General features: G+C 46.2%; 1 protein-coding gene across 4 annotated transcripts in view; it reads left to right on the top strand.

The window, feature by feature from the left end:
• LOC147427137 (Polynucleotide adenylyltransferase family protein) overlaps window positions 1-21670 on the top strand; it is a 133456-nt gene extending 111786 nt beyond the window's left edge. For 2 of the 4 annotated variants that reach the window (XM_086498019.1, XM_086498017.1), the window contains 2 exons: window positions 21085-21157; window positions 21277-21670. In XM_086498019.1, the coding sequence (XP_086354145.1) occupies window positions 21085-21146 (62 nt within the window). In that variant the 3' untranslated portion in view covers window positions 21147-21157; window positions 21277-21670. Of the gene's footprint in view, window positions 1-21084 lie in introns of all 4 variants that reach the window. The other 2 variants (XM_086498018.1, XM_086498016.1) reach the window with 1 other exon arrangement.
• The last annotated feature ends 427 nt before the right edge of the window (window positions 21671-22097 follow it).

The following is a 22097-nucleotide window of genomic DNA, read 5'->3' as shown; positions in this document are numbered from 1 at the left end:
TCTCTTTGTTTCTTCTGCTTCTATTGACTGACCGCTAGGTTTCTTTTATATTTCCTTAGCAATTCGCCCATCTCACTTTTCCAACAAAAGTCACTTATTAATAAATAAGTGAAAAATGAGTAAATAGGGAAAATGGGTTCTATGCACTGTAAAATGCTCATGATTGGTACTGAATGTCGTGCTGATGATCATGCTGTGTCCAACCAGAGGATATGCAACTAATCTAAGTGCTTGGATAGGCATGGCCTACACATAGGCTCACAAAGGCGCCAATTAACTTCCTAAGCTGACCTGAACCCTAGACGTGAAGTAGCTGTCCACATGCACATAGGGTAGAGGTGCACGTGACATCCCCTCCTTTTCAAAATAAGGTACTGGTATCGAGCTGCATGGCTTCCTTGTAGTCTGCCAACAACTCTGTGTAATCTTTGAAAAACTTTTCATCGACACACTGCCTCGTGGGTTCCTCGATCCTTGAACTTCAAAAAGTATGGTCTGAGGTTTCTTTTATAGTAACCACAAGGGGGGTACCAATGCTTTATGAACAACCGTGCTCATAGTCTCACTGAAGTTACTTATCTGGGCTATATCATTCTCATAGATTTGCTAAGTTACTATAAAAGAAACCTAGCACTAGCTCTTTTTGGCATCGGTACTATCTGAAACAATTGATTTTGGCAAACCACAGAGGGGGTACCGATGCTTTATAAACAACCGTGCTACATCTTGTGTGGTGATTGTGTCCTTACAAGGAATCAACATGCAAAACTTGCTGAAACGGTCAACAATTGTCAAACATTGAGTGTTCCTTGAATGCAAACTAGGTGGAAGGTTAGTCACAAAATCCATAGAAATATCCTGAAAAGATCTATCGAGAATGGGCAGTGGAAGCAAGAGGCCCTGCTGCTTACCTTGAGGAGCTTTTACCTTTTGACAAATGCTGCACTGTGTGACAACGAAACACATCCTTTCGCATTTTAGGCCAATAAAAGAATCGTTCAATTTTCTTCAAAGTGGTGTTCATTCCCCTGTGCCCACCCGTGAGAGAGTCATGAGCATCGTGCAATATGGTTGTCCTGAGAGAGGGCAACACACATAGACGGTGACGAAAATACAACAAAACTTCACGAATGAGATAGTTGCTAGGCCCTTGGGAAGCAAGAGTCTGCAACCATTGCTTACCAAACTCGGAATCTGCATACTGGTTCTTCATGCTGTCGAAAGACACCCTGAAGAGAAACTGTGGATCTTGACTCAAGAACCAGGATCTGTCCTTTGTGACTTAACGCATCTGCAACAAGGTTAGCTTTACCAGGCACATACTCAATCAAACCTCCAAATTGCTCAAAAAATTGTGACCAGCGTGCTTGGCGCCACTCCAATGTGCACTAGGCATAGACTGGAGCCACTTGAGGGCTTGGTGATTTGTGCGAACTGTGAACTCTCTACCATATAGAAAATTCTTCCAATGCTTGAGAGAGTGGATGACAGACATAAGTTCTTTTGTCATAAATTGAATAGTTCTTTTCTGCACTATTTAACTTCCAACTAAGGAATGCAACTGGACGGCCATGCTGCTGAAGCACAGCGCCTATGGCGACATTGCTCGCATTCGTCCATACCTCAAAGAGGTCATCCCAAGAGGCAAGGATAAGACACAGTGCTTCTGTCACCGCAACCTTGAGAGCTTCGAAAGCCTCAATGACTGCTTCGGGTAAATCCACGCGCTGTTGAAGAGTCTTTACCCCTTTCAAAACATCTGTCATGGGTGCGGCAATGCGTGCAAAATTCTCTATGTGCACAGTGCGAACTATATGCTTGACATAAACCAAGAAAAAAACGCACATCATATGCAATTTTGGGCAAATCCCAATTATGTACCTGTTCCACCTTCGCGGGATCTAGCTTGACGCCTTTTGGAAAAATGATATAACCTAGATAAGTAACTTAAATGAGAAAAAACTTAGATTTCTTAGCTGCATTGTACAACTGACATTCAACCAAACGGGTTAAAACCCTTTCTACATCCTTTTCATGTTGTTCCCACGATGCAGAAAAAATGAGAATATCATCAAGAAAGATGAACATATATACACCAACCATATCACCAAAACCGCCTACCATGAGACGGTTAAATGTACCCACGGCACCCGTCAATCCAAAAGGCATGACTATATATTCCCATTGCCCCTCGCTCTGTGCGAAAAGCGGTCTTGTAGATGTCGCCTTTGAATACCCTTACCTGATGGTATCCACTTTTGAGATCGACCTTACTGAAAACCTTTGCCCCATTGAGCCTATCGAGGATATACTCAAAGCGAGGCAGTGGAAACTTGTTCTTGATGGTCATCTTGTTCAATGCCCTGTAATCAACACACAGACGAGACGAACCATCCTTCTTGCGGACAAATAAGATAGGAGCAGCAAAAGGACTTACACTAGGACGTATGAATCCTCTGGCCACCAACTCCATGAGTTGCCGCTCTAACTCTTCTTCCTGAGTCTTATTCAGACGGTAGGGAGCCTTACTGACTGGCTGTGTCTCCTTCGTGAGTTCGATGCGATGGTCCTCCGGCCGCTCGGGAGGGAGACGGGGTGGAAGATCATCTTGCAATAAGAGGTGCTTATGCTTGGTAAACAAAGGTGAATACCTGTCTGGAGCCTGAATGCTCTGGGTAACTGAAGAGGCATAGATGAATGCCCGCTTGTGCTCCTCTTCGTAATTCACGCTTTGCCTGCACATGAGAAATGAGAGGTAAAGAATGCAGACCCTCCTCACCACGAATGATCATGGGAGAGTCACTTTTGGCATTCAGAGTGGGACTATTGCCTGCCCAATCAATGAGAGGATTATGCTCACGAAACCATCTAATGCCCAAAATCATATCACATCCTGAGAGAGGAGACACGACAAATTTTCTACGAAAGGCAACTTATCGAACAGTGAATAACACATCAAGGCACTCCTGCGTAATGAGAGAGTCCATTACGGGAGTGAAGTCCGACACCTTTAGAGAGTTGTTTGGCTAACCTCTAGGGCTCTCTCTACAAGAGAGTTACCAATCACATCATGCATACTGCCTGAATCAAACAATATGACAAAATGTTGACCCTTCACATGACCATAACATTTAAAGAGAGACTCATGAATGTGTGTGTCAGAAACATGTGGAGACTCAGATTGGTTCATTAAAGTGCTTGTGGTAGCTAGCGGTGCTTTGGGTTCTTTAGGTGGTGTCGTCTTAGGACAAGCCTGAAACCGGCCCGTAGGGCGGTAGGCGTTGGCTTTCACCCGAAAATCTTTACTTAAACACACACACAGAGCACTTTGCGAAGGAGACCTGTAACGAGAATTAACACTTCATCACACACGGCTCGGAAGCTAGAATGCTCCGAGCAGACGCCGACAACCTGTAGGCCCCAAAATTGGCGCCCCTTTCGGTATTTCTTTATTCTTTAGGAGGGTAATTTACAAGGTAAGGTCCTGGGAATCCTTCACGTGTATCCACCTAGATACCATTTGATTTGGCCAAATTTCGGCAGCATAATAGCCCCAAAACTTGCGCGAAACCAATTCCCCTTCTTGAACTCGCTTGCACTGTCGTATACCCTCTGATTCCTGTCCAAAAAACAGTAAATTCAGCACGCTGTATTTACTGGTTTTTGCCCTGTTTTCAGCCCCAAACAGTCCCCTAACTGTCCTTTGCCAGTGGGGCACGATTCCCAATGATCCTGGCGTCCGTATGGCTGAAAAACAGTCAAATTACAGCGCATACACAGCGCTGATTTTGCACCCGTACGGTGAGGTTATGACCCTCACCAGTGCCTGCTTTGGAGCAGCAGTTAGCTACCCCTGTTCCTGCTCAAGGAGGCTCTTGCCTCAGCACAAAAGCATGAACCCACACAACTGTACATCAATCAAATGAGTAGCCCTCTTGTGGGGCATCACATAACTGCACGTAGGGGAGAAAGAGAGCAGTATGTAGCGTGCGGGGCATCACTCCCGTCACCATACTGTGCATAGAGGGCAAGGTAAGCATTCCATAGCTTCTGTACCTGTTGCAATCCGCCTGTGGCTGAAAATGGCGCCCCCTTTGATGATATGCAGCTCGTTTTTGCCTCCCAGAGTGGCAGAATCGCTCACAAGCTGACACGTCGCCCAGTTTCCGAGTTTGGGCTTTCCCTGCTAAAAATATCTCAACTGGTGCGTCAGTTGACTTCGCGGCAGAGTTGTAAATGTGTTCCCCTAGTCATACCGAAGGTAATGACGCGAACACATTTCATGGCCCAAAATAGCAGTTCCCTAAATTTTAGGAGATGCTTCCGTTGGGCTCCCACTGGTCTTCTGACCATCTATCCTCATTGGGACCGCATCCAAAAATGCAATGTGGCCGAACTGTGGGATACTTTTTGTTGGAAGTCCCACCTTGACTTTACGCCTTAATTGAGTTCACTTCCTAGTATCCACCAACTTGCTAAGTGCGACGGGGGGGAACTATATGATCTGGCTCTGAGCCTAGACATCCTCTTACCATACGAATTCCAGTGCCGACCACTTCCCGTCTGCGGGTGAATCTACCGTTCACATTGGCCATACAATGTCCGACCGTTAGCTACTTCAAGAAGAGGGTCTTAAACAAATAAAATAAACCCCATTGGAAAGAAACCAACAACCAAGGTTAGCAGTTGCCACATCTCTGTGACATGGTTAATAATTGCCACGTCCTCGTGACATACCCCCCTCTTGAAATCGCAAACGTCCTCGATTGCATACCATAAATACACGCCACTGATGATCTTGTGCTATTAACACTCTTTTATCATCGCATGTATCCGCAAGAAAGGTCGTAACATACATAGATACAAATGACTTAATGAGGCCTTCATACTTTTGCCATTTCCATCTATGGCACTGAATTCATATGTACATTTGATGTACTAGCTCTATCATTACCCCTCCTTTGCACACGTTGGGTTGGGGCATAAGTAGGCTGTAACCCAAAGGCTTCAAGGTAAAGCTGCAATACATTTGGTGACTCTGACAGTTCATGCTCTTCCATCCACTTTGCATCCATAGGCGGATAGTTCTTGAACTTCACCAAATAGCGTCTTGCAACTTGTCCTTTAACTTTTCTGTCCTTATGTGCCAAAACTTGCTCAGGTACCAGGATCTCATCAAGTTCCTCAACTTCTGGCTCATCCTCAACTGGCATATCTTCTGGCACATCACCCACGAAGGGTCTTAGAAGACTCACGTGAAACGCATTATGAATCTTCCATGCATCAGGCAATTTCAGCCTGTAAGCCACATCGGTGATCTTGTCAAGCACTTGAAAAGGCCCATAGTAACGCATGCTGAGCTTAGGAAACAGCCGTTCCTTACCCTTCATCTTCTTTAACCTTGCCTTTTCGAACCTTAAAAGAACCCAATCACCAGGTGATAGTAGCAATTCACGACGGTGACGATCAGCAGCCTTTTTCTGTTTTGCCTGAGTCTTCTCCAAGGCAACTTTAATCTTCTTATACATCTCATCCAAGTTCTCAACATATCGATCTGCCTCAAAGATCTTGTCCTTTGTATGCAAAATGGGAGGAACCTTTTTGCCGCCTTCAACAATTTCAAAAGGTGCTTTGCCAGTAGACGAATGCACTGTATTATTGTACGCATACTCAAGCATAGGCAAATACTGTTCCCACTTGCCCTTATTATCTGACACATAGCATTTCAGCAGATCTAAGACAGTAGAATTGGCCTCTTCTGACTGTCCATCAGTTTGTGGATGAAACGAAGACGAGAACTTGAGCGTAGTACCCATGTTCTCAAACAATCCTCTCCAGAACAAACTGGTCATGCGAGGATCACGATCACTGATAATCGATTGTGGCATACCATGGTACTTAAACACATTGTACATGAACAAGCGTGCCATCTGATCAGATTTTATCTTCTTCCTGACAGGGATAAAATGGGCCTGCTTGCTGAACCTGCAGATAATGGTCCATATACCATCATTCCCTGTTGGTGTCCTTGGAAGATCAAAGATAAAGTCCATAGCAATGCTTTCCCATGGCTTATCCGGAATCGGCAGTGGTTGTAACAACCCTGGTGCCTTTTGCCTGTCAAACTTGACCTTTTGGCAAACTATGCATGCTCGCACAAAGGCATCCACATCTCTCCTCAAGGTAGGCCAATAGAAGAACGTCTCTACCGCTTTAACTGTTGCATCAATGCCACGATGCCCTGCATACGGTGGGACATGACTCTCTTCCATTACCTTATGTCTCAATGGCCTAGTGACACAAAGTCTGCCATGCATCATCATAAAACCGTCTCTGAGGAGGTAGTGCTCGTGATGTTGCCCCTCTTGTAACTGTTCAAAGATCCTTGCAAAATCTTCATCAGCAGTATACTGTTCCTTCATGTCATCTAACTCATGATGATAAGGAATTGACACAGCTGAAATTTGTGGCTTTCTTGATAACGCATCAGCCACAACATTCTTCTTGCCTTCCACATGCATAATCTGGAAGTGGAACATGGAAAGAATGTTTGCCCATCGCATATGCTTTTCGGATAACTTTGATTGTGTCAAGAAGTATCGCAAGGTCTGATGATCTGTTTGGACAACAAAATTAGCACCTAAGAGGTAGTGCTTCCAGCTAGAAAGCGCATGAATAACGGCCAAGAGTTCTTTCTCATAGACTTGCATAGTCCTCTCTGGCCCTTGCAAAATTCGGCTTTCATATGCTACTACCCGTCCATCTTGCATTAGCACTGCTCCGATGCTACTGCCACACGCGTCACATTGGACCACAAATGACTTCCTGAGATCTGGCAAAACAATAACTGGATCTGAAGTCAACTTTTCCTTTAAGAGACTAAAAGCTGAAATCTCTTTTTGGGTCCATCTGAAAGTGACCTCTTTCTTTTGCAATGCGTGAAGAGGCGATGCTATCTCTGCAAAATTTCTGATAAACCTTCTATAGTAGGAACACAGTCCCAAGAAGCTTCTGACATCGTGCACAGTCTTCAAGTCTGGCCATGTCTTGATAGCTTCGACCTTTGCGGGATCCATTCTAACACCATCCTTTGAGACTATGTGGCCCAGAAAGTGGATCTCTTCAAGGAAGAATTCACTTTTCTTAGGATTGACAAGTAACCTGTGACTGCGCAGCTCTTCGAACACAATGGTCAAGTGACACCTATGCTCCTCTTCATTCTTCGAATACACAATCATGTCATCGAAGAATGTTCCAACAAACTGTTGATGGGAGCGGAAAATCCAGTCCATCATTCTGTTGAACGTGGCTGGAGCATTTGTTAGCCCAAACGGCATCACTAGAAACTCATAAAGACCAAATGTCGTTCTAAACGCAGTCTTGTGCACATCCTCTGGGCTTATACGAATCTGATGGTATCCACTCTTCAGGTCTATCCTGCTGAAAATTGCAGCACCCTCTAAACGATCGAGAATATCATCAATGCGAGGAATAGGAAACCTATTCTTGATGGTATTCTTATTCAACGCACGGTAATCAATACACATGCACCATGAGCCATCCTTCTTCTGCACTAGGAGCACTAGGGAGCAAAAGGGTGAAGAACTAGGCTGAATCAGCCCCTTCTCTAATAACTCCTCAACCTGGCCCATAATCTCTTTCTGCTGCGCCGCACTAACCCTGTAGGGAGGTCTATTTGGTGGGCTACACCCTGGCACCAAATCTATCCGATGGTCCTCAGGTCTCTCTGGCGGTAATTGCGACGGTAATGAATCAGAAAAACAGTCACTAAACTTTTGCAAAAATGCTGACCTTTCTTTATCTAACACAGATAAATTTGACTGATCCCTATCTGAGACATCACGTGCAAAAATCAAGTACACAGAAAGATGATTCTTTATTACAGAAGTGATAGCAGAAGCAGATACAATAGGGACTGACTCTCCTTTAAGCTTTACATCCAAGATGTGAGTTTTGCCCCTATGCTGTACAGTGATCTTTTTGTTGTAGGCATCCAAGACTCCATGCACTCGGAACATCCACGGGATCCCCAACAAGGCGTCACAACCTTCCAGCGGCATGATGTAAAACTCTTCAGTGTCCACATACGACTGAATATGCAGACGCAGTTTTCCAATGATGGGAGTAACACACTCTGAGTGGCCAGGACATGCCAACCCTGCCTCTGCTGTGTACCCCATCTCTTCAGCTTTGATGCCGAGCTTCATAGCTAACTCTGGTGAGATAAAGTTGGCTTTGGCACCTGGATCAAAGAAGATGAGTGCCGTCTGATCCCTAACTTTACCCCATGCCCTGCATAACTCACTGGCATCTGTGCTGGGCCTGTCACCCACCATGTCTGGCACTAAACCTGCCGTGGGTTTAGGCTTCTTGCCTTTCTGGTCTTCTTTATCCTCTGAGTCAGCTGGCCTTTTCCTTTGTGGACAATTGATAGAAAAGTGACCAGGCTGCTCGCATATAAAGCATTTGTTCTCAGCCATTAGGACCTTCTTTTCCTCGAGCGACTTGCGTACAAAAGGCTTCTTTGCCTGCGCTCCAGAAGTCCTAGCTGAATCCTTGTCTTTGGTGGCCTGTTCAGACCCCTGTGACGCATCAGGAGCCGTTTTCACAAAGGGCTTCTTCGCTGAATTTTTCTTTTGCTGCCCTCCTTTATCACTGCTCGGAAATCCACTGTCCTCTCCTTTCAACAGGGCAAGACCAGTGTTCGCAACTTCCATAAGCTGAGTAAGGGTAGCCACTCTATTCTTTGTACAGTAATCGCGAAGCCCTTTAGGCAACCCACAACAATACTTCTCTATCTGCTCTGCCAGTGGCACAAATCTGTAGGAGGTCACTGAGAGTAATGCTTTACAAAACCTCCTATTGTACTCCAGCACGCTCTTGCACGAAGCTGCTGTAAGCTGGTGCCAATCTGTCAAGACATCGGCTTCAAATTCATTTGATAGCCAAGCAGATGCAAACATTTGCTTGAAGTAAACCCAAGTGGCGGGTGCCTGTCCTTGCATTAACAATGTCGTCCACCATGTAAGCGCATTGTCCTTTAAGAAAGTGGCAGCTTTCCTAACCTTCGAGGCCTCTGTAAAATTCCCTCCCGCATAAGCTGTATCAAACTGCTGGAGGAAAGTGAGTGCCTTTGTCTTGTCCTCGAAACCACTGAAGGTACTGAACTTTACTGCTGCACCACCCTCTTTGTAAGCCTTCGGCTTCTCTAGTGCCCCCAAATTGTCATACGGAATGGTCTGCAACATGGGCACTGTACTAGGCATGATCGGCACGTGTTGGCCATTTACATTTTGCGTCAGAGGTGCGATATCTGGCTGCTGTCCAGAAAAACCAGCCATGCCAAAATGACCCTGTGGCACCCCAAACTGGCCCTGGTTGCCGTGGAAACCTTGCTGCATGCCGATAGTACCATACATGGGGTTTGGCATGATGCCTTGCATACCCCCAAACACTGTTCCTGGCATGTACGGCTGACTTCCAGACGCATAACCAGCCATACTTTGGAACACTGATCCACCCCCGAAATACCCAGGATGTACCGTGGGTGGTGGAAAAACTGAGTGCATAGCCTGGTATCCATCTCCCTGTCCATTCAAGACAGCATGCTGGCTCTGAAAGGTGGCGGGCTGAACTGGCATAACCTGTGGAATAGGCGTTCTAGCCACCTGTTCAAGCACGGGAGGAACTTGCTTTGGAGCCCCCGACTCCGCAACATGCGAGTGTTCCCTTTCCTCCTGCGCCTCATGAAGTACCTGGGCTTGAGCTTCAACAAGCTCCGTACGCGGCGTAGGTTGCCTATTTTGATGTTGCAGTGGTGGCGCTTGCAAGAATTCCATAAACCTCGGATTCTGCACCAGCTGCGAAAAGACATTCACCGCGGCAACTAACTGAGTCTTAAACGCATCATCCTCGAGTTGCCCTGTCATAAAGCCCTGTACTACTGGAGGGACATTCACGTTGACAGGAGGTACAGACTGACGTGGCTGTGAGCTCTCGCCAATCTCAAAAACCATAGGAATCTCCTGCCTGTCCTTTGGAGAGGAACCCTCTTCCATAATTCCCTTCCCCTTGTCGGCCATAGTGTAATCCCCGTGTTCTTGCACTGTGTGTCTTTACCCTGAACAATCCAGGCTCACTCTTTGAGGAAAAAGTGATTGATATCCCGGCAATGGAACCATGAAACCGGCCCGTAGGGCGGTAGGCGTTGGCTTTCACCCGAAAATCTTTACTTAAACACACACACAGAGCACTTTGCAAAGGAGACCTGTAACGAGAATTAACACTTCATCACACACGGCTCGGAAGCTAGAATGCTCCGAGCAGACGCCGACAACCTGTAGGCCCCAAAATTGGCGCCCCTTTCGGTATTTCTTTATTCTTTAGGAGGGTAATTTACAAGGCAAGGTCCTGGGAATCCTTCACGTGTATCCACCTAGATACCATTTGATTTGGCCAAATTTCGGCAGCATAACAGCCCCAAAACTTGCGCGACACCAATTCCCCTGCTGGAACTCGCTTGCACTGTCGTATACCCTTTGATTCCTGTCCAAAAACAGTAAATTCAGCACGCTGTATTTACTGGTTTTTGCCCTGTTTTCAGCCCCAAACAGTCCCCTAACTGTCCTTTGCCAGTGGGGCACGATTCCCAATGATCCTGGCATCCGTATGGCTGAAAAACAGTCAAATTACAGCGCATACACAGCGCTGATTTTGCACCCGTACGGTGAGGTTATGACCCTCACCAGTGCCTGCTTTGGAGCAGCAGTTAGCTACCCCTGTTCCTGCTCAAGGAGGCTCTTGCCTCAGCACAAAAGCATGAACCCACACAACTGTACATCAGTCAAATGAGTAGCCCTCTTGTGGGGCATCACATAACTGCACGTAGGGGAGAAAGAGAGCAGTATGTAGCGTGTGGGGAATCACTCCCGTCACCATACTGTGCATAGAGGGCAAGGTAAGCATTCCATAGCTTCTGTACCTGTTGCAATCCGCCTGTGGCTGAAAATGGCGCCCCCTTTGATGATATGCAGCTCGTTTTTGCCTCCCAGAGTGGCAGAATCGCTCACAAGCTGACACGTCGCCCAGTTTCCGAGTTTGGGCTTTCCTTGCTAAAAATATCTCAACTGGTGCGTCAGTTGACTTCGCGGCAGAGTTGTAAAGTGTTCCCCTAGTCATACCGAAGGTAATGACGCGAACACATTTCATGGCCCAAAATAGCAGTTCCCTAAATTTTAGGAGATGCTTCCGTTGGGCTCCCACTGGTCTTCTGACCATCTATCCTCATTGGGACCGCATTCAAAAATGCAATGTGGCCGAACTGTCGGATACTTTTTGTTGGAAGTCCCACCTTGACTTTACGCCTTAATTGAGTTCACTTCCTAGTATCCACCAACTTGCTAAGTGCGACGGGGGGGAACTATATGATCTTGCTCTGAGCCTAGACATCCTCTTACCATACGAATTCCAGTGCCGACCACTTCCCGTCTGCGGGTGAATCTACCGTTCACATTGGCCATACAATGTCCGACCGTTTGCTACTTCAAGAAGAGGGTCTTAAACAAATAAAATAAACCCCATTGGAAAGAAACCAACAACCAAGGTTAGCAGTTGCCACATCTCTGTGACATGGTTAATAACTGCCACGTCCTCGTGACACAAGCCTTCTTAATGTGACCCTTGACGTGACATTGATAACATCGACCTTCCTTAGCATAAATGACTTGTTTTGCTGCCGTTATGTATCCTCCTATAATTCCTTGTGCGGCTTTTTCATCCGGGGCTAGCTTAGGTTTAGCAGGTGCTTTAGCTTTACCCTTAGATTCATTTTGAGAGTTCTTTTCCTAAGGATTGAAGGAAGATTGGCTAGAAGAGTTATCGTTTTTACCGTTCTAACCGTTTTGAGGAGGCTGAGAGCCTGAGAGGTACTGTAAGAAGACTTGTTCTCCTTAGGCTTTTGTCACGTGACACATCGAACCCTATGTGTCCGTGGACAAGCTACAACATGATCAGGGTTCAGTCAGTCCAGTCAGTCTAGATTAGAAGTGATCTGGCACTTTTTGTGAGTCTAATCGTAGACCGTGCATGCCCAGTGACTTGGTATAGATGCATATCCTCTGGTTGCACACAGCATGATCATCGGAATTCCCATCAGAATCCATTAGAATCAGTTAGGGGAATTTTCCAGTGCATTTAGCATGTTTTCCCTATTTTTGGTATTTTTCACTTATTATTTTTAAGTGACTTTCCAACAAAAGTAGGTAGGGCAATTTTGCTAAGTTAATATATAAGCAAACCCAAGTTAGCACTCAATGGCAGAAGAGGCAACAAGAGCTCCCGCTCAATAGGCACCTTCTCAGCAAGAACCCCATCAGAACCCTGGCGTTTGGTTTTCCCTCATCGCCCACACCCTCATTGCCCTAGCGTTTTCTGTCCCTGGCAGATCTCCACCGCAAGCCGACATCAAGCCTAGCGTTTTGCTTCATGGGCATCACCCCTAGCCCCGGCGTGTTAGTCCCTTCATCGCCAGCACCCCCAGGAAGGCCAGCGTTTTACTAACGCTACAACAGCCCCCAGCGTTTTTGGTTTTCAGCCCTTATTGCAGCAGATGCAGCAGCGTTTTCAGCCTTGAAGACGATAGTAGGTTCAGCCCTAGATGCATGCAGAAGACCCCCATTTTCAGCCCTCGAAAACGCAGCCAAAACAGTCATTTTCAGCCACCGAAACAGCCCCGAAATTCAGCAGATAGAAGACCGCAGATTTCAGCCCTAAAGTTGTCGTCGTCATCCCCGTCGTCGTCACCGATAGTCCCAGGTTGCATCAGTCCATTGCATCGTCATTGTACCACTTTGTGCAATCATAAGTAGACCACTCTCACCGATGAGAGTGGAGCCTTCGGAGGAGGGTTTTACAACGTCTTTGGTGTCGTATCTCTCTTCTCTCTCTATCTCTCAGTCTCATCCACTTGCACGCACAGTGTCCATTCACTTTGTTTGTGATCATAGCATTCTCTCATTAAGAACGGAAGGCTCTCCCTTCCATAAGAACAAAAGGAACCTTGAGCACAGTTCGGAGCACTCATCTTGAGCAAAGCGCAAACAATCATTCCGCTGAACCTAACATTGGTATCAAGGCTTTGGCAATGTTCTGTATCACTCAAGGAAAGAACCACAAGAATCACAAGAATTTTTTTTTGCTTGTTCCGATCGCACGAACCCAAGTTCGCTTGGGCGTGTCGATTCCTAATCGTGTTTTTGAAGAGTGACAGGAATCCCAAGAAAGAAGGGCTTGTCCAGCCTCCCCTTGTGTCTCTTTTCACTCATTGAGAGCGGACCGTGCACTTAGCGGCCGGCCAATCGACGTGAGGTGGGAAAAAGCAACCTTGGTGTGAGCGCAAGGCTGCCGAGGGGTGCGCCCGCGGAAAGGAGTAGAACTCGGGTGAAGAGAAGATCCTTCTCGAACACGGTTTGCAAGCGAAAGAAAACCTCAAGAACCTCAGGAACCTCAAGACCCTGAAGAACCCAAGTTCCTCTCGAACTTAAGAACCCTCATCACTCGAAGCGGAATGGATACTACGCTTGGAAGTTGTGAGCATGAGAGAGGTGAAGAAGAATTTTCCCCACCAGGAGGTTTTTTCGACCCTCCCCCTTCCCCATCTACGTCAAGGATTGCACTACCTCCGATGGAGGAGTTGAAGCAGTTGTTTAAGGAAAGAAAGTTAGAACGCGAAGAAAGAAAAGCAGAAAGAAAGGCCTACGAAGAACGATGGGCAGCCATAGATCGTGAATACAAAGAAGGAATGGTAGCCATAGAGCATAAGTACGACTTGGAAGAAAAAGAAAGTCAAGCCAAATTTGATAGCGAGAACAAAGCAAGACAAGCAAAATTTGATCGCGAGAACAAAGCCCTCAAAGAAAAGAGTGACCAACACAACAAAGAGTTCTGGCGACTCTATTCTCAAGTTCAGACACAGATACAAGAGATTTGGGGAAAGGAGACTCTCTCAGTCTCTTCTTCTTCAATCCATTAGAATCAGTTAGGGGAATTTTCCAGTGCATTTAGCCTATTTTTCCTATTTTTGGTATTTTTCACTTATTATTTTTAAGTGACTTTCCAACAAAAGTAGGTAGGGCAATTTTGCTAAGTAAATATATAAGCAACCCCAAGTTAGCACTCAATGGCAGAAGAGGCAACAGGAGCTCCCGCTCAACAGGCACCTTCTCGGTAAGAACCCCATCAGAACCCTGGCGTTTGGTTTTCCCTCATCGCCCACACCCTCATTGCCCTAGCGTTTTCTATCCCTGGCAGATCTCCACCGCAAGCCGACATCAAGGCTAGCGTTTTGCTTCATGGGCATCACCCCTAGCCCCGGCGTGTCAGTCCCTTCATTGCCAGCACCCCCAGGAAGGCCAGCATTTTACTAACGCTACAACAGTCCCAAGCGTTTTTGGTTTTCAGCCCTTATTGCAGCAGATGCAGCAGCGTTTTCAGCCTTGAAGACGATAGCAGGTTCAGCCCTAGATGTATGCAGAAGACACCCATTTTCAGCCCTCGAAAACGCAGCCAAAACAGTCATTTTCAGCCACCGAAACAGCCCCGAAATTCAGCAGATAGAAGACCGCAGATTTCAGCCCTAAAGTCGTAGTCGTCATCCCCGTCGTCGTCACCGACATTGTCCCAGGTTGCATCAGTCCATTGCATCGTCATTGTACCACTTTGTGCAATCATAAGTAGACCACTCTTGCCGACGAAAGTGGGGCCTTCGGAGGAGGTTTTACGTCTCTGGTGTCGTATCTCTCTTCTCTCTCTATCTCTCAATCTTATACACTTGCACGCACAGTGTCCATTCACTTTGTTTGTGATCATAGCATTCTCTCATTAAGAACGGAAGGCTCTCCCTTCCATAAGAACAAAAGGAACCTTGAGCACAGCTTGGAGCACTCATCTTGAGCAAAGCGCAAACATACATTCCGCTGCACCTAACAGCTTTCCTTTGTTGTGCTTCATCTCTTGGGAGAGAGCAATTGCTACCGTCTTGTTGAGATCCACGGGGTCGAAGACTTCTACATCAATCTGATTTACTCGTCCAACCCGAAAAGAAATGCCTCTTTGCGCTCATCATCCGATTTGCGTAATTGGGTGTGGAGCTGCAAAACACGGTTAAAGAAAGACATGACTGCATACCATTTTGCTTGAGATTGCTCCAATCTTCTTTCAACTGCGCTAAGTACTGAGGTAGCATAAACCGTGCCTTGAGCTTGTCTTGGAAGTCTGCCCGATTAAAGGAAAGGGGCACGCTTTCTTCGGCTTTCTCTAGGTGCGCGGTCAACTGTGCCTCTTGCCATGCGCGATACCAATTAATGGCATCACGAGCAAGATACATGGCTGTCGTCAAAACTTTGCTATATCCTGTTTTCTTAGTTGTCACAAAGTAAGCATCAAATTGATGCAACCAAGAATGAATAACATTAGCATCCATCTTACCGTCATAATTATTGAACGTGAACTTCTCAGTGACGGGGTTGTTGGAATCCGCTTCTTGACTTGAGCTACTTGATGATTCGCTCACGTTCTGGAGGGCTCGGACTTCGAGGTGAATACCTGTAGAACCAACTCTTGCATGCGTTGGTCTCTCTGCACCTCACGTTCTAATGCCAAGGCCGCTCGTACGTCTTCGGCCGCTATGCGTTGGGCTTCGCGTGCTTGCTCACGCTCAAGCTCAATAGCTGCCTTTTTTTCTTTGGCCGCCAAGCCCTCTTGCTCACGCTCTTGCTCCAAGGCTACCCTTCTTTCTTCGGCCGCCAAGCGCACTTGGTCAGGCTCACGCTCTAAGGCTGCCTTTCCTTCTTCGGCCACCAAGCGTGCTTGCTCACGCTCATGCTCCAAGGCTGCCTTTCTTTCTTCGGCCGCCAAGCGCGCTTGCTCACGCTCATGCTCCAAGGCTGCCTTTCTTTCTTCGTGGTCGTGATCCAAGGCGGCGCCTTGCACTTCTTGTTGTAGCATCATGTCCATCATCGACTTGACCAAAGCCTCCATAGGATTTGGTACAACCCGTGGCGTAGATGGGGAAGGTCCATGCTCATCACCTTCACGCAAAGTATCCATTCCGCTTCGGGTGATGACCATACACTGAGATCTTGGGTACTTAAGTTCGTGAGGAACTTGGGTTCTTAAGGTTCTTGAGTTCTTGAGGTTCTTGAGTTCTTTAGCTTGCAATCGGTGTTAGAGAAGGCTTTTCTCTTACCCGAGCTCAACTCTTCCCTGCGGGCGCACCCCTTGGTGGCCTTACGCTCACATCAAAGTTGCTTTTTCCCACCTCATGTCGATTGGTTGGCCGCTAAGTGCACGATCCGCTCTCAATGAGTGAAAAGAGGAACGAGGGGAGGCCGGACAAGCCCTTCTTTCTTGGGTTACTTGTCACTCTTCAAAAACACAATTAGGAATTGACACGCCCAAGTGGACTTGGGTTACTCGCGACCGCAACAAGAAAAAATAAAATATATTGTGGTTCTTTCCTTGAGTGATACAGAACACTGCCAAAGCTATACTAATGTAAGGTGCAGCGGAAGTGAATGTTGATCTTGCTGAAGATGTGCTCCGAATTGTGCTCAGGGTTCCTTTTACTTACGGAAGGGAGAGCCTTCCGTTCCTTTAGTGAGAGAGTGCAATGATCACAAACAAAATGAATGCTATTGTGAATGAAGGTGCTGAGAGAGAGAGAGAGAGAGAGAGAGAGAGAGAGAGAGAGAGAGAGAGAGAGAGAGAGAGAGAAGAATAAGACACCTAACAGTTCTCAAACCCTCCTCCAAGGGCCCCTCTCTCGATGGCGAGAGAGGTCTATGCTATTGATTGCACAAATCTGGTACATTGGTGATGATGCAATTACTTGATGCTATGATGCTAGAAAAGGCTAGTTGATGCTGACGGCAATGACTAGGGCTGGAAACTGAGGTTATCCGGCTGCAAAATGCTATTGCTGTAGGGCTGAAACACTGGACTATCTGGCTGAAAAACGTTGGACTTGCTGTCTGAAAAACGTTATTGTATATGGGCTGAAAACGCTGATGTAGATTGCTGAAAACGTTGGTGTTGAATGCTGATGGAGCTTGCTGAAAATGTTAGGTCTTCCTGAGGGGTTCTTGTTGAGGAGAAACGTTAGAGGGCCTCCTGTAGAGGTTGCTTGTGCTCTCTTTGTTTCTTCTGCTTCTACTGAGTGACTGCCAAGTTTCTTTTATATTTTCTAGCAATTTGCCCTACTCACTTTTCCAACAAAAGTCACTCATTAATAAATAAGTGAAAAATGAGTAAATGGGGAAAATGGGTTGTATGCACTATAAAATGCTCATGATGTGTACTGAATGTCATGCTGATGATCATGTTGTGGGCAACCAGAGGATATGCAACTAATATAAGTGCTTGGAGATGCATGGCTTGCGCACAGGCTCACAAAGGCGCCAGAACACTTCCTAAGCTGACCTGAACCCTAGACCTGAAGTAGCTTGTCCACATGCACATAGGGTTAGATGTGCACTTGACACTTGGAGAGGACTTCCTCATGGGAGAGACTTCAACGGGCGGACATAGAGCAGACAGCGTGAGACATATGACTCTGAGGAGTCCGTGATGATGCACTCTCTTAAGTCTTGAGGAGACGTAAGGTGAGAGGACACATCGATATTCAGAACTTATGGACGACACGTGCTCAGATTGGGATCACAACACCATCTCGTTATTGATAATAGGATGGCCCAATGTCTAGATGCAAGAGGTCTCACATGTACCGCAAGGTTGCTTCTATATTTACGTATGGAACGTTCCGTACGGTGCTGTACGTGTATAGAATGTTCCATACAATCTGATTTTTTTAATTTAAAAATCAGACCTTGCACCACGTGTGGCCTTTTCGCAAGACAATTTGGAGGCTTTAGGGCCTCTAGGGCCTCTTAATATGTGGTAGAGAGTTTTTTCAAGTGTAGATAGTCTCTAAATGTAACATGTGTTACATCTTCAAAGATGTTGGCTATAAATATCATGAAAATCTCATTACGGTTCTGCCGACCCATACATAACGTACACATCAACCTTGATATATCCCACTGTTAATTTCAGAGGGGGGGTAGCACAATGGACAACATTCTCGGATATAGGGAGGCAGCACAACTGATCACATTATTCACTATCCGCCCCACACCTATCGGTGTTGACCATATTTACAGCTCACTCCAATGATAGCACACCCCCACCACACACACATCTACATGCACCCCACACTTCCATATACTTCTCAAATGGTTTCTCCGATATCTACACCGCAGGCTTCTATGATGGCATTTACTAGCCAGACCCTCCACACTACTTGAGGCACTCACTACCTAGCTCTCCTCCATTCTGCACACACCATCCCTCAGTAGGTTCCCACACCTTACTGACAGTCTGACGTAGGTAGCACTACATGCTTTGGGACTATGCCCAAGAAGCGAGGGTATGATGACGAATGCAAAGAGCTATACAAGTGACTGTGTATATAGTGTACTCTACTTGAGATCACTGAGCGAGAGGCTTGTAGACAGGTGAAGACCCTCACCTGCCCTAAAAAGCGGGATTTCAAGGAGGTCCAAGAGCTAGAGTTGTTCCACTTACTCATGAGCCGCGACTCAGCTGTGCCAATGTCCCCCCCCCCCCCCCCCCCACCCAAACAAATCACATGACTGCGCACTGAGACTCGATCAGGTACGTAGACAACCACCAATTCCAGAGCTCCCGAACCTACACCTGACCACATGCTTTCTTTACGTCCGTGATGGTAGAGAGGGCTATTTGCCACATGAAACATGGTTGCTCGCAGGTCACACAGGTGTGCAAATTGAGCACCTCATATACCCCGCATGCACCCTCGCACCATTTATTACCTTGCTCTTTGATAGAGCAGGTACACCATTGTGCCTATTCACAAGTCCAAGGACACTCTGACCCAGGCAACTATTGTATTGTCATCATTGGCGCCACATTGGCCAAACTTTATGAAGCAGTGCTGGAGGCAGTGGAGTTCATATGATGAGAGCCTATGAGCCACAAGACAGAATAGTTTCAGACAAGCCTTTTCTACCTTTTACCACATCTTCAATTGTGTTGCTTTATTGTTAAGGCAAAAGCATAGAAGAGGTGACTACACTGTGGCCTTGTGGATTTCTGCAAGGCCTTTGACACAGTCCCACGTGATCGACTCTTCCAGCATCTGCAACATAGAGGATTTTGGGGATCTACTCTTTACGAGCAAGTGGTGGACCGAGTGCACTGCCCAGGATACACCTCAGAGCCCATTGCTAGCACTATTGGTATGAAGCAAAAGTGCTCACTCTCATCTACTGTGTTTTGCCTCTACATCAACTATATATGAGAGTATATTCTTCACGTAGGAGGTGCAGACATTGATCTGACAATTTCTTTGGTTCATATTGTACTATATGCTAACGATTTTGTCTTGCTCTCGTATTCACACGAGGGACAACAGCTCCATTTACAGGCCTTGTATAAGTTTTGTACATAGAGAGGACTCGCAATGAACCTTGGGAAGACCAATGTCTTGATTTTCATACATCCAGAAAGACGAGGAGCAGAGCCCGATTCACAGTAACTTGGGGGACTTTGGGTTTTTTTTTTTTTTTGGGGGGGGGGGGGGGCGGCGGCGTTGGGGTTAGTGGAGGACTCCTACGTATACTTTGAGATTATTTTCACAGCCACCACAGGCTGCTTCTCTATGGTGAGCGTAGCTGGAGATAGGCTCACTAGAGGATATGCTACAGTAGTGGCCGTTGCCACCAGGCACTCTTCTAGAAGCCCTGCACAAAAGGGATGGCTTTTTGACACCCTAGTTAACCCTAGTTAACCTGCCATGACGTATGCAGCTACAGTTTGGGCCCCTTGGATTCATAGCTTCATAGTGGAACCAGGTGGATAGCACATGCCATGATGATCTCCCATATCATCTGCATCAAACTCTCCATCCCACATGACATTATCAAATCGGAGCTGGTCACACCACCCATGTTAGTGGAGGCTCTCTTTTAGATAGTGTTTCATCCAGAAATTAAGGGAGCTACCGCAAGGCAAACTCTCATACAAAGCTTTTGAGGCATCGATGAGGCAAGGGAGAGTAGTTCATGTTATGCACAGATGACAGTGCGGTTCAGCCCATATGGTCTGCTGGATATAGAGGGGCTCCCACGTTTTAAATACAACCACCCAGACTCACCACTTATGTGCCTCTCATATAGTGAGATGAACCGGATCCTCCTGTTTGGCAGTTATACATACAAGAGACATGGATTACACCCAGGTAGCCTCTTTCATAAAGGATCTAGTATCACAGAAAGCATTTCATGACTTCTGGAGGATGGCTCATTGAGTGGCCAAAACACATGGACACACATGTGCCACATAGTGCTAGAGTGGCGATTACACAGCTCAGAGTCTCAACTCTCATGTCACAGACCTCTCTCTCTCTCTCTCTCTCTCTCTCTCTCTCTCTCCGAAAATTTGGGGCTTGTGACAATAGGTCTATATACAAGAGATATGGGAGATACACCCTAACAAACCATAGGATACTAAAGATACTCTAATCAGGAAGTGATAATGAAGCTCTTTGGTTGTGGTAAGTCTACACAAATCTGCCAAAAGCTCTGTCTGCCTCGGTGATGTAGCGAATACCACAATGTCCGGTGCTAGCTATCTAACAGATATAATGCATCCCCTGTAAAAAGCCTCCTGTAACAGCTCACAAAAGCCAAGGGACTAAAAAACCCCTGGGTTCTGCCTCCAAAGGCATCCGCATCCACTCTAGCATGTCTTGACGTTGTACCCCAAAACAGGATGCAGATCTACAGCACAGCCATACTGTAAGAGACTCGCAATCGTCGTCCATCACAAAAGCCAGGGAAGATATCAAGATGCACCTCTCTCTCTCTCTCTCTCTCTCTCTCTCTCTCATATTTGTGCATGTGCTATGTCGCCCTCATGTGGTTATGTTATCCATGTATCTGATTTTACATTTTCCAATTTGAGCAGCAAATGCAAATTCGAAAGTGGCAGCTCTGCCATATGCAAGCAACTGTAGAAGAGTGTCTTGAATGGTTTCGAGGTCAGTGCTCAAACAAGCGTCGGAGGTGTAGTTAACATGCTGATTGGATATTCTTTACAAGTTTAAAAGTTGCTAGGCCCATCGTATGAGGGCTAAGTTCATCTCGGAATGTATTCCAGCCTCTGCCAACAGACAGAGATCAAAGAAGCAGTGAAGAGGCAAGTCAGTGCCCCTAAGAGGGTTCTTTGTGAAAGGAAGCATTTTGAGGAGCTTCAAGTTTTCCCCAATGAGTTTATTTTTCCTGACTTTTTTTTGGTTTGGGGGGGTACATCTAGTCCATGGAATAGATGTAAATACAGTGCTCTCAAAGTAAACTCTTTTGAAAGCATAATTCATGATAGCAAAGGCTATGAATTATGATTATCTCATAAGAATTCAAAGGTCTTGTCAGCCATTTTAGCAGCTCCTTATATTTGATGGAATGCTTCCGAAGCTGTTCTAGGCGGACCCATAAGTTCACTTTTTACATTTTTCCTTCATTCCTTAAGTCTATTAGATCCCCATTGTAGTGCAGCTTTTGCAAATCGTGGAGGGTCCACTATAAGCATGTTAATATACCCTGTGAGTTTAGCATGAGGGTTTTCTATTTTATTAATTTTGGGGCGGGGGGGGGGGGGGGGGGGGGGGGGGGGGGGGGTTCTATATCTATTTTGGAAAGAAACCATTAAAAAAGGGGTCTCCATCTATTATGTCAACATTTTAACAGAGGGGTTTTGAAAGTACCCTATGCATGCACGTTATACAGGAGGGTTCTTAATAGTGGATCCCTCGAGTTACAAATGCTTGGCTTACTGCGTGTGAATATTGAGACACAGGCCAAGTGACCTTTTCCTACTTTTAATCAATAGCTTGACATCCCCAACGAATAAGAAACTATTCTTAGCAATTTTTGTATGTACATTTCAATTGAACAACTAAGGCGCTATAGTGACAACACAAT

Source organism: Adiantum capillus-veneris, chromosome 24, assembly GCF_014529385.1.
Source record: "Adiantum capillus-veneris isolate H3 chromosome 24, ASM1452938v2, whole genome shotgun sequence".
Taxonomy (NCBI): domain Eukaryota; kingdom Viridiplantae; phylum Streptophyta; class Polypodiopsida; order Polypodiales; family Pteridaceae; genus Adiantum; species Adiantum capillus-veneris.
Note: the sequence above shows the minus strand (reverse complement) of the source record. Positions and strands in the feature narration are given on the sequence as shown.